Raw genomic sequence first — 13,294 nt, 5'->3', positions numbered from 1 at the left:
GCCTCTCCTTCCTCCCTGGCCTTCACAGGGCTCCAGGAAAGGGGCAGAGAGGAATTCCAGCCATTTGCAAGAAATTCGCCTTATAGAAAAACACTTTCTCTGTATGACTCAAGAGCAAATTAGCAGAGCCGGGTTGCAGAGTGGGGAGGGAAGGCAGCTGGAGAGCAGCGGAAGACAGCACATCCCGAACGGCATCTTCCTCCTTCTGGAAGCAGGGACGGACCAGGGAGCAGAGATCCCACCCTGTCCCACGGCCCTTTCCAGCAGGAGCAGCGTGGTCCAGCGGCCACGCAGTCAGCCCCAGATGCTCCATTTCCACCTCTGCCACTCACAGCCACGGGCATGTCCCCTTCCACCTCGGTCCCTCACCAGTCCCTTTAGCCTGGAGGGGGTTTGGCGTCGATCCCAGCCGGTCTCCTGGGTTTGGGTGCAGGCGGGTGGATTTTTGGGATTAGCAGGAGCTGGGATGAGCCAATGCTGAACAAAGCAGGTTTTGAGCCCTGATCTCTCTGCGGAGCTGAGCCAGGCCAAGAGCGAGGAGGTTGCCGACACGGCAGCCTGTGTCCCACGGACCCCGGCCAGCGCGTGCTCGTGGCTCCCGCGCAGCCGGAGGCTTCGGTCAAGAGAGGACAGGGCTGAGCAGAGCTCTGTTTTTTTTCTTCCTATGAATGCAAACCAGAGCCAAGCACCTCATAAACCCGCCGCCTGCGTTCCCTGTGGCTGCTCGAGTAGGGATGGGAGATCTGGCCTGCACACAAGGCAGAGTCTCCCCGTCTCCACCCTGCTGCTCCCCACAGCATCCCTGCATTTTTAGCTCCATCCTGTGCCTTTTTAGCTCCAGCTGGACCATTGCACCCCACTGCCCCATCCTTGCAGCCCAAGTAACAGCGATGGGAGAGCAGTTCCAGGCCAGAGCTGCCTGGGGGCTGGTGAGGTTCATCCCACACTGGTGGGGCAGATGGTGGCTGGTCTCTATTTTTAAGCTTTACTGGATCAGCTCGAAGCACCGCGCCTCCCCTGCGCTACCCAGCTGCCGGCTGGTGTTTGGAAATGAGGAGCAACAGAAACACCGAGCGACAGCTGAAGGATGGAGGGGGGAGAAGAAAAGCTGCGGCAACCCACCCCGTGGCAAGACGATGCAAGGCTGGGATGAAGAGGAGCACGGAGGAGCACGCGGCGCTGGCAGCGGCGAGCGGCTTTTCCCCGTCCTTCGCGCCCCCGCACAGTTAATACAAGAAATGAGAGTGTGTCTCAGCCCCGGCTCCCGCTCCCCCACCCGGCACAGACAATAGTGTCCTTGTGGCCAAGACGCCTGTTTCTGGGCGTGAACGCGGTGAGGGGAAGCCGAGCAGCTCTGCGTTTGCTTGGCCTCTCGCCCCCACCCAGGGCGAGGGCTGTGGGGCACCCGGCTGCTCCCCAGGGCAGGAGACCGTGGGCACAGCCACGTGCGGCAGTGGAAATTCAGAATCGCATTGCAAGGATTCATTGGCATTGAGTAGGAAAGGCACCTCGGGGCTGGGGGGGGGGGCGGTGAGGACTGTGCTGGGTCTTGCTTTTGTGTGCTGCAAATCTCCTCTCCCGCTCCGTGCTGCGAGTAGGAAGGTTTAAGTCAGGGCTGCTTGAGCCAGGCTCGTGTAGCACCCAAAAAATAACATCCTCCGGCAGCAAACCCCGAGGAGACAGTGGCAGCGGTAGCAAACCTCACGTCGAGGGTTTGCCAGGTCACAAAATAAACTGGGGCTGGCCCATTTGGCAGAAAGCAGCTCATTTCATAGCGTGACTCCTAACCGCTAACGTAGGAGGCGAAGCATCCAGCGAGGCAGCCCCTCAGTCAGCCTGAGTCCTGCTGGCGTCGAGCTGAGCGTGTAATCCCGCGGCCGGCCCGGCCGCCGGGCACGCCACGCACACGTGCCGGGTACCTGGCCCGACTGCCACCCCAGGACGCTCGCACCTTCACTGCTGAAACCCCGCCGCCACCTCCCCCCTGCCCAAATCTGTGTCGCATCATCAAAACTGGCAGAGGGTGCCGAAAAATAATCAATTGCAGCAGCGGGGAAGGGAGCCGAGCTGCTCTCGGTGTTCGGTTTCACTCGCGCTCGGCGGAAAGCTGACTTTAACTTCAAGTGCAGCAAGGGTGACGTCAGGTTTGCAGCAAAATCCTGAGCCCCAGCAACTCTTCCTCCGGCAGAACCAGGCTCTGGCGGGCAGGTCCCGCCCCGCTTCGTGGCGGGGATACCCCGCACGGAGGGTGGGAGATGCCTGCAGAGGGGCTGGCCAGGGGACCTGGCGCTCCCCAGGTATTAGCTCAGATATAAGCAGACTTGACATCTTCAGCTGCTAAGGTCCTTTTTCATTTTCTATCGTACATTTTTTTTTTTTTTTAAAGCTGACAAGGCTCAGCCATAAGAAATAAAAGGAGTTGAGCGTCTCATCGCTACTCAACATGGTTATTCTGGGTGACCGGAGCCTCGGGCGCCCGTGGGCTGGGGAGTGGCTGGTGGGTTGTGGCCTCTCGGCACCGCCAGCCAGGGCAGGGGAGTTCAACACAAATTTTCATTAACAGACACAAAAAAGGTGGGTGTTGTGCCCTGAACATACACAGCTTCTAAAGGCAGCTGCTACTCTACTGGAAACGCGGGACAAACCCACCTCGGATGTCCATCTTGATGCTCCAGAACAAGATCAATGCCAGGAATTAAATAAGACTTGGTAATTTACAGCGATTCCCCGCTCTGATGCAGAGATCTCAGTGCTCTGAGCTGCTGAACACAATCTTCCTCCATCCTTCTTCATCTTGCCCCCATCACCTCCCCACAGCCACTGCAAGAGAGCTCGTGCCAACACGATGAAGAGCAAAACAGTAAGAGCCAAGCAAATCAGTTTCTTAAAACTTATTTTAATATCCATGTCTCATCTGTTGGGTAGAGCCAAAACAGTCTGGCTTGGTTTAAGTTACAAATTCTTCATACACTTTTCTTTAAGTAAATGAACAGTGTGGCAATAGGGTCTGTTATTGGAAGTGAAACCCATATTAACAAGGAAGGTGTCGCAGCCAGAATTCTACCAGGGTTCTTCACTGCTATCAGCCCGGGGAAAGGCCAAGGCTGTCCCCAGGCCCCTGGATGGGTGTCGCACAGCAGGAATAAATGCATCTGACACAAAACTAATCACACCCACAGAGATAGCACACACTGTATGTCCAAGAAACAACGGGACCGGGATAGAAAAAAAACCCTTTTAGAATTCTCCTCAATGTGGACAGACACCAAATCATCAGTTTCAGCAAACGGGATGAAGCATCAACCCTGATTTCGCCTGACAGAGGCTGAATGAACATGTCGAAGCGCTGCTTGCTAAACAGTTAACTTCTGGAATAGAGCAGCAAAGATGGAAAGAGCTAAGAAATTATGGCTGAGGATTTAAAGATGCAGTATTTCTTTTCTTTGTTTAAAACACTACAGTTTAGAGACCACCTTAATGCAGCTGCAAGTGAATACATCCAATTAAAAGCCCAAGAGTCACTACAAAAATAGTAATAAAAACCAAAGCAGCAGAGTTCTCCACTTCCCAGGCCCATTGCTTAATTTCAACAGAATCCTCCATTTTTTAACTAAAAGTTCCTGATCAGGTTTAAGCATATTTGCAGACGATGGCTTACAGTAAGGCTGACAAGGGGTAGCTCTCTCTGAAAGTGCGTTGTGGAGAGCATCACCTGCCCCGAGAACACCGTTTGGGTGCCGGGCACCCCAAGCACCCCCCGCGCTGCCAGAGCCGCGGGTCCAATCCTGGAGGTGCCGCACAGAGGCCAGGCCACGCCACGGCGGTCTGGGCATTGCCTTGGGAGGGGGACACAGGGCAACTTAGATCTTTAACCACCACCCTGGATTGCAGTAGTGCACCGCCCGGCTCCCTCCCGAGACAAACCTTGCTCTTGAACACTGCATCTTTAAATATTTCTGGCTATGAACTCCTGCCACATGCGAGGAGCACTCCAACCTGGCTGCCACATGTTCAAGTGCTGTGCTTTTTGTGTGTGTTTTCAGTTTCCCCTCACTGTCGGGGGGGGGTGTGTGTGTGTGTGTGTGGGGTGGAAAGGGGGCAGAGTCGGGACAAGAGGTTTGCGTTTCACAGCAGGCAGACTCCAGCTGAAGGTGTAAGACCCCCTCCAAGGCAGATTACAGAAGGGAGACATAAATAATAATCAGGGTGTTTGCTCCCTTTGGAACACTATCGCATTCCCTCTCATTTGAAATCGGATTCAGCGATGGCAGCAAGTTAGGAAAGTCAGCAAGCTTAAAAAGCAAAGTGTTAAGGGAGCGAGGAAGCTTTGCTGCCCAGTCACCTGAGAAGAGCAGACAAGTCTTCAGCTTCGGATTTTTAGAACATGAACAAGGTATGTACAGTACTGTGTGAGCACAGATCACACCTGGGATCAGCTGAGCTGTGCTCTGATTCTTTCCCGTTCGCTGCCTGCCTTTTCAACGGTCAACAGGTATCACGCTCACGAGAGCAGAGAGCACGTCGTGAACATGTCAGGGTGTCTTTTCAAAAAGAACAGCACTTCAAATAAATTAAAAAGGTGCAACCGTTGTGAGAGCTCTGAAGCAGCAGCTGAAAACCTTGTGGCAGTCTGCGCTGTGATCCGCTCTGATCACAGGAGATCTACACAGGCCTGTTCTGTGGGCTTCACCGCCCTCCTGAGAAGGTGAATTATTAAGAGGCCACCCTGAAGGAGCAGAAAGCTGCACCATCTGCAGAATGGACACTGCCATGAACCTGCTAATACGGGTTTCACTTTGAGACCAGAAAACTGTTTTCTTCCAAAAAATTGTTATTTTTAAAAAACTGAAATTAATTAGGGGTAAAACACTAACTCTAGTGCCATGAACAGGCAGGATCAACTTTTTTCCCCTCCAAAGGGCAAAGAGTCATATACCATCCCCAGCTGAACCTTGGTGCTTCGAGCTTTTCAGGAGATGTTACCTAAACTTTATTAAAAGAAAAAGAACAATGTTTAAATATCAACACTGGACTAGCCCAGTCTTTTTCCAAAGTCCACATTCTTCATATGAAGCACACACGGCGTCCTGGATTCCCCAAGGCTGCATGTTCAGAAGTTCACAGTACATGGAACCATGTCTTTTTTGTATTTTCTTGAGTTTCCCCTCCTTGCTCAGAGCAGCCACCCTTTTGTGGTCATTTACTGGATAAACCTCAAGCCATCTCCTATCCACATGGCTTGGCCTAGATGCCGAAGGTTTTCTTGATGAGAGTTGATGTTGTCATGCTCTATGGATGGAAAAAAGCAAGAGAAAAAAAGCACCTGGTACAGGCTTCTCGAGACCCTTGCGGATTCCTCTATTCCAAAGCTGTTTCTGAAAGTCTTTTTGCCGGTTTCTCAAGCAGTTTTTGGCCTATTACTCTGTCTCAGTTTGAAGAGCTGTTATTGGATGATCCAGAGGTTGATGCAATTGCAGCTCCAGCTGGGCTGCTCGTGGATACAGATTTGCGGATGTGAGGCAGCAAGTATGGGTCACAGGCCAGCTGCTGGACATCTATCCGATCCTCCTTTCGGTAGGCCAAACAACGTCTGATAAATGCCTGCAGATACCCCGAAGGCAAAACAAGAATCAGTAGACATACAGAAACAGGAAGCTTTTCTTTGACAGATAACTCTTTGGGAGCGGGGCCAATCTGACAACCCCAGCGCTGAGACTCCTTCCCCAGTGAGCACAGAGACGGCGCAACTCCTTCACCAGGAGCTCATCTTTTAGCAGGAGAAAGCAGAGGCAGAGGCACACGCTGCGCTCTGTTCAATCCTCAGCCTGACAACTACAACGCAAAGCCACCGACCACTCTGCAGGAGGCAAGAACTAAACACAGGACTGCGGGTTTTAGGGAAGCCAAGAGGATGAACTGCCCCTGCCGATCGCTGACGGAGATACCCAGTACCATCACCCGCTGCAGCAAGATTTACCTTTGCTTCTGGCGTGACTACTGGCTTTGGAGGGAACTGCACCTCGGTAGCTTTCAGAATTGTGTTCTCCTGCAGAATATCTTGTTGTGACTGGTTGTGACCGAAGGGCTACCAAAAAAATAGAAGACAATTGTTAAAGGTTGGTGACAGGCCTTAAAAAACCTATAATGCTACCGTTTAGCATCACTTTTTCTGGGCAAGAAGCCCATAAATGCTGTGAAGGTGCTGCACATTCCAGCCAGATGAGTAGGACACGTTGCTCTGGCGCTTAAACTGAACAAAAGGGACCAAGCTGGAATATGTCTGGGGTGTCTCTGGCTCAGACAGGAGGGATTTCCATCTGCTTCCAGACCTCATAGGTCAGCCTCAGCATGTGCAAGAGGGCCCTCATCTACCTAAGCTGACAGGAGATTCACCCACTTCAATCTTTGCTGGGCTGGTTCCACCAGTTGCCCGACTGACAACACTAAGCAACAGAGCGTGTTTGTCACTTCAGGATTTCACAACACTTGGTTACCAAGGATTCATGAAAACAAGAGTTGATGGAATCCTTTTCTTTCTCCAACCTATTTCTTCTGTTGCCATAAAACAAATTACCTTCTCTCAGGACAAATCATCTTTTCCTGATACAGACTATTCCCTTCCAAAAGCCATCCTAAAATTCGTAAAGTGGGTCTTTGTACCTACTGTTTTGATTATTTTTTTTTTTCTAACACACTCGCAGCCATCAAACAGTATCAGGCTCAATAAAGACTTAGCGCATTGAAAGCATCACAACACAATGTCAGACCAAGAGCCTCAGGGGTGTGGCTCTGAACCAATACCCTTGTCCTGCCCATAATGGTCTCAGTGGGAACACGCCGAGTGGAAAGAGATGTTCTGCAGAACATTGCTTCTGAAGGAAGTGCCATGTAGAGCAAAACACAACCTAGTAAATTCTCCCCACTTCATTAGCATGGATTCTGCCTTGGAACTGATGGCAAGGAGACAAGGCGGATGCACCTTCTAAGCCTGGGGAGAAGGAAGAAGCAGAAGCCACGACTGTCCCCCAAAAGGTTTGGGAATCACCACTAAGAAAGGAATTAAATGGCTTCTTACCTTTCTGCCATAGAGACACTGATAGAAGATGACTCCCACTGACCAGACATCAACTTTATTTGAAATCTTTGGAGGTTCTTTCCCAACCACAAAACATTCTGGTGGCAAATACCTGATTAGAAGGAAGTGACAACAGGTTATGAGCAGCATCTCCAAATACTTTCAATCATTTTCTTTAGAAAGGAAGGAACAAGCTTTTGTGATCAGATACTGGCTTGGGACTCAAGGGACCCAATTTCATTCCTGTCCATCTTGGGGCCAAGATCACCAGTGCACAACCCTTCTGAGAACAGTGATCCCAAGGACTCTCCAGACACTCGTGGTCTGAGCTAATCAGCACAGTCAGTTTCTTTTCACCAGAGCACATAAAATAAGCCCATGTTCTTTTATCTTCCGAACTGCTATTTGTTGTTAAAAGGGCTTGGCCAACACTTCCACAATAGAAACACACAGCCAAAATACATATTTCTAGAAATACAACTCCAGATGACACGTCCTAGTTACAGACACTCAGACTTGCTCAAACTACTGTTAGTTTCATTTTTAGGAACAGAACAAAACTGTACAATACAGAATGCCTTAACAAATGTTCCTGTACCACTGTTGCCCGTAGTGACAGTCTGCAGCTTGGGTAATATTTAAGAATCACATTCAGTGGCACTCACTGTAGGTCTTGCTCTCAGCCATGGGTGATGCAGTGACAACACTTGGCACTGAGGCTAAAGTAGTGCTGAAAACACTTTCACATGACACTCGAAAGTGAAGCTCTGGCTATAGACAGCACTGTGAGATTTACATCTTTTTTAAGAGCTAACTGTGGATTTTCACTTCTTCATTTCGGTGGAATATGCTTTCCATCTCCCTGGTGTACCTGAATTTCCAAACAGGCACAGTATTCTCCTCCTCCTTGCTTAAACTGCTAGACAGTGCCAGTACGGACTGTGAAATAGCAGCCAAGCTCCACTCCAGAGCTCGCTATCTCAGCAGCACACAGCATATGCAGTTTTTCACCAAGCCCTTTGGATAAGAGATGGTTTTCAAATGTAACCCACTGAAAAGTAAAAAGCTGCCAGCCTCAGAAGGACCTCTGTGACACGAGCAGTTTCCGGGGTCTCAAACCTCCAGTGTCTCAAGCTGTCACAGACAATGGCAGTACATACAGAGCTGATATAGATCCAAAGCTGTTTATAAACTGTTCTTGATCTGTAACTTGCAAGTGCCCCAGGCGATGCTTACCAGTAAGTACCAGCCCCCTGTGATGTCAGTTCCATGCCATCAACAGAGTTGTAGCTGTCATCATCCATGATTTTGGAAAGTCCAAAATCTGTGATTTTTATCTCTCCACATGCAGTACCATTGACTAGCAGAATGTTACCTAGACAGAGGATAGAAAGGGCCCCTTAGGATACACATCCAGCAGGAAAAAAACAAGAATAAAATTGCACTGAACTTGGTCATTCTACACGAGAGGACAAGGAACCTACACAGTGAGCTGCAGCAGCCCAGGGTAGAAGTTTTAAAACTCAGTATCCCGAGCTCCAGAGACAACTCAGCTCCCACCAAGTGCTAGAACTGATCTGCCCATCCCTGAACGACCCAGTGGCCCAACATTACTTGGAGCCTCCGGATTCTGAGCCCTATCAGCCACAGGAGCTTGATGCCCATGCTGTTTTGACCCCTCCCAAAGGTCCCATTGGAAGGGCAGGTCACAAAGGAGGATTAAGGAGAGAGAGAGAAGTACACATATGCAGTTATGACTCATTCTGCCCAGAAGTCCTGACTTGCCCTGGCCTCTCAACAAGCCAGAAACTCTCTCCTTCCTGGCAGTGCTTCCCAGCGGCTTTCTAAGTTCAAAAAGGACAATTATTGCTTAGGCAAGAGTCTTTTTCAAATCCATCAAGGATCAGGAAGTCAGATCATCACTGTTTTTCTCAAAGGCTACAGTAAAGCAGCAGAATCATGTGTGATGGCAGCGGATGAATCACAGCTTTAGACAACTGTAGGCAGAGCTCTGCAACACGCTCAGACAACATGAGAACAGTCGGCAGCTGGGGGAAGAAACAGGGTCACTAGAACTAGTGCAACAGCACCACCTCCTGTACAGATTCCTCACGCTGATGCAATAAACCACATCACATACCAGTTACACAATGCTGATGAAGTGCCACCAGTATAGGGAGACAAGCCAGGGGTAACTGCCCAAAGAGATGGCTGAAGTTTACTGGACTAGGAAAAAAAAAAAAAAGCTATGTGGCCAATACGCATCGGCCCAAAAGAGAGCACTTCCACCTTTCCCCTTGTGACCCTGCCCAACAGTAAAGGGAAATCTGCAACAACGCTGGGAGAGGACCCTTGACATGGCAGATGTTGCTGAATTCAAAGGCAGACCTGAGCAGTTTGACTGTATGTCCTCAGCTTTGTGAGCTGCCACACCAGTCTGAAAAACCGAACGCTTCCAAGTTAGCTTCTGCCATCAGATTTTCAGGCAGATGATTACAGAAAGAATAAGCCAGAAGAATGGAAACATGAAACACAGCAGTAATTATGGGAACCTTTATGAAGCAATAACAGAAGCTCTCAACAGCAGAATACAAGCAGGACATTAAGAAACCAAACAGACACTTGGTGGTTCAAGGGCTCATTCTGAACAAGGAGGCTACTTTTTCTGCAATGTTACTTCCTTGTTTTATGTTGCAATTCTGGGAGAGAATACCATTTTCTCAGCATGTTCTACGCATTTTAGGTTTTTTTTTGTAATTGTTGCAAGTCTGTTTTCCCAGACAGCCCTGTCTCCTTTTTGCTGTCTGACCAAAGTAAACTTCCCCATGTTACGTATAACCCATTATCTTTAGTTAGCATCCTTAAGCATGTCAGCTAGCAGCACAGCATACCTGGTTTAAGGTCATAGTGTATGATGGGAGGTTTGATTTCATTTAAGTACTTTAAAGCATTCACAATCTGCATGATAATGGATCGCGCCTCTTTCTCCGACATTAACTTGTGCTGTTTCAGGTAGAAGTCCAGATCATTTCCCTCACAGTATTCTAACACTGTACAAAACCTGAAGGCAAAACAGTAGTTGTAATGAAGGCACTTGATAGAAATCAGAACACATTGTTATTGCTTGTCTGTTAGACTCACCTATTTGGTCAATATATTAAATTAGGAGTCCTCCAGCCTATTAATCCCTTTCTCAAAATAAGCTTCCAGGAGCACAGTCCTCAATGCTCAATAGTACAGAGGTCAGAGGTCCCCCATTAAGTGTTAGATCCAAAGGCAAAAAGCTGTATCAGCTGGGACATTTGCCCAGGCCAACAAAGAGTAGGATTTACTAGTAAAGCACCACATCTGACATAATACAGCACACTGGTTTGTGAGCTACTGACTCTAGAAAACCAATGTATGTTGAAACTGCCGCAGATATCTCTGCAGTACAGTCTGCAGAATTAGTATGGACATTCTCTGAACTCTCCTTGAAAGTTTTAAGAGACCAAATACTTTGGGGTTTGACCCATTCACTACAGACAAGTCAAAGGACACAGCAACATAACTTACGAGTCAGTATCCAGCGAGAAGTAGTCATATAGCTTAACTATTCGAGGATGATCCAGTTCTTTGTGAATTCTGTACTCTCTACATGCATGTCTGAAAATAGGAAAGTCTGAGCATTAGTCATCCAAGTGACTTAATTCTAAGTTCTGCAGATAGCGAACCCAGACATACCACACAGCAGTCCAACTTCAATCAAACCCATGCGCATTATTCAGACAGCTTAAGAAAAGGCAAGCAAACAAGGAACTGTGCAGAACAGTTCTTGAGAACCACAGAATCTGAGTGCATCTCAAAACACTGGCAATACTACAAAATAACTAATCTTGACTAATGGTACTGCTTGCCAAAACAGAATAACCTCATAATAAATCGTTAAGGGATCCAAGATAGCTGAATACCAAAATCAGCAAGTTCTAGAAAAATTCCATGATGCTCAGCAGCTCAACTTCTAGGCTGCACATTCAGCTTAGATTGTCCCAGCGGCCCACTGGGGAATTAAGATCACAGCTTTATCTTTGAAGCTCTGTCGAGAAGGCTTGGCTGCCATTCTGCAGAGCTTATCTAATCCACGGCATTAGGGAGCAAGTGTCACCAACACCAAAAGGCTTCCTGTACCTGCCTTGTAGGCCATAACATACTTACAGTCCTAATCATATGTGAAAGGATTAAGTATTCTAGGAAACAAAGGGAACGGGGAAGCTTTCAGGGAGCACAGTGCAGGTGTGTACCTGGAAGATGGGCACAAAAACCTGTTTTCTACAAAATCAGAGCTTAGACATTTCAGAGAGGAGAAGTCACTTTAACGCCTTCTTCATTGAGCACTACAGGTGCTTTGAAACCCTGTGTGCTGCAGTGTTCATACAAAATGCTGTGTGCATGTCGGCACACACACACACACATTCAAAACATTTCTAATATGACCGTAACTTTTGCAAGTAGCTACTGGGACAGAGAGTGGCTTTTGAGTTGTGGTAAAACACAGGAAAAATTGGCAGCCTATTCACAGACACTGGATAACCAAATACAGGAGGAATTCGGAAACGTGTCTGTCTGCTTTGCAGCCTTACTTACTTGTGATAGTTTTCTTTCTTCTCATCTCTCCAGTTTTTATTTAACTGGTGTATTTTCACAGCTACGTATCTTTGTTCTGTTAAATCAAATGCCTGCAGAGAGAAGAGCTGAAAATCAGTAGGAATCACAACTTCAAGTTAATACTGCAAAAGCAGACAAGCTCTAACAAACCAATATCCCCACCCAGGAAATAAGCATTACAACATACTGAGTGAAGAGCAAACCCGCATTTTGATGTAATTAGTTTCACTAATGAAACCAAGCAACTCTGAAAACAACTGAATATTCTGTGCTTTGATCTGACCTTCCCCATGGGCTCTAACTAATGCTGCATTTATTCTGACATTTTACCACCAGAGCTACAATGGGATCAGAAAGGCCACATTACCAAAATATAGACAGCTAATCACACTGGGAAAGACCATGCCATTACTCCCCCAAGCCACCTAACTCATCTTCTACTCTCAGTTAAAAAAACACCAAAACACACAGAGGATTTTCAATATGTTGTTTCACATTGGTTATCTCAGCTCTCCATCCTTGAGCATAACGTTTCAGCTTATTTAGAAGCTGGGGAATTCAATGGCAGAACTGCATACATCCCATACATTCCCTCCAGTTTCTTGCTATTTAGGCAGTCTTTAAAGAATGGACTACTGCAATTGTGCTCTTTGAGAAATGAAGAAATCTTTCACCTTGTCTGAGAGCAGCAACAGCCAATAATTCATAGGACGGGGCTAAAACTTATTGTAAGCAGACAAGGATAAACTGTGTCCATCTCAGAAGTTGTATACATAACTCCTAACGCTTAACAGATTGGCCAAGACCCTGAAGAAGAAGGGCTAAGCATTTTTTTGTTTTAATAACATAGTTCAAACTGTTAAGCGCAGTCAGGTATGAAGCATTCATACCCTCTTGCTTTCATCTGTGGAGCCAAGGCTTTCTACTTAGTCAGCAAAGCCTCCAAAGAGCAATTCAGAGTACTTACATGCAGATCACATTCTTTTTTCACTACCTGAGCAGTCCAGCCCCCCTGGCTTAGATATCTATTGTTGTACTGCATTAAAATAATAAATCACTGTGAAGTTTCCAGTATTTGCATTGACATAATTATTTTCATTCTAGCCAAATTCAACACGAATTAAGAACTCCTAGGTACAGATGGGGAATATTTAGAACTGGAAAGGCTTTAAGCATAATAGTCAAATAGCAAGCACCAAAGTGTCACAGGTCTTGGCCATGCAAGAGTGCTGACACACAAGCAATCCTCAGTTCCAAGGAAGTCCCAAGACTACACACACACTCCCAACCACCCAGTCTGCTACTTCAGAGCATAAAATGAAGACACAAGAAAAAAGCCTTCTACCCCCAGGAGATGAAGGCTTTGCTCTTATTACTGGAACTGTTTTCTCTTATATACAGTGACATTCAGACTTGCTATGCCATACTCAAAACTTAGCTACTTAAGGTATTTGTGTGTTGCACTTGAAACAAGTTGTTTGCTTCTCTGTCCTGACAAAACTTGCAGACTTGCTGCAACATTTTCTTGAAACATACATTTGCAGGAAATCTGACCTCTGAGGACAAAGGCAGAAC

At 47.4% G+C, this 13,294-nt stretch overlaps 1 protein-coding gene across 7 annotated transcripts in view; it reads right to left on the bottom strand.

The window, feature by feature from the left end:
• Positions 1-2,876: 2,876 nt before the first annotated feature.
• Positions 2,877-13,294, bottom strand: part of TLK2 (tousled like kinase 2) — a 44,454-nt gene continuing 34,036 nt past the window's right edge. For all 7 annotated transcript variants that reach the window (XM_042787352.1, XM_042787354.1, XM_042787355.1 and 4 more), the window contains 7 exons: positions 11,699-11,790; positions 10,631-10,720; positions 9,967-10,136; positions 8,312-8,450; positions 7,076-7,187; positions 5,978-6,085; positions 2,877-5,601 (listed from right to left, as the gene is read on the bottom strand). In XM_042787352.1, the coding sequence (XP_042643286.1) occupies positions 5,428-5,601; positions 5,978-6,085; positions 7,076-7,187; positions 8,312-8,450; positions 9,967-10,136; positions 10,631-10,720; positions 11,699-11,790 (885 nt within the window). In that variant the 3' untranslated portion in view covers positions 2,877-5,427. The remainder of the gene's footprint in view (positions 5,602-5,977; positions 6,086-7,075; positions 7,188-8,311; positions 8,451-9,966; positions 10,137-10,630; positions 10,721-11,698; positions 11,791-13,294) is intronic.

This window comes from Tyto alba, unplaced genomic scaffold, assembly GCF_018691265.1.
Source record: "Tyto alba isolate M040663 unplaced genomic scaffold, T.alba_DEE_v4.0 Super-Scaffold_12, whole genome shotgun sequence".
In the NCBI taxonomy this organism is placed as follows: domain Eukaryota; kingdom Metazoa; phylum Chordata; class Aves; order Strigiformes; family Tytonidae; genus Tyto; species Tyto alba.
The sequence above is the reverse complement of the archived record's forward strand: the minus strand, read 5'-3'. Positions and strand labels throughout refer to the sequence as shown.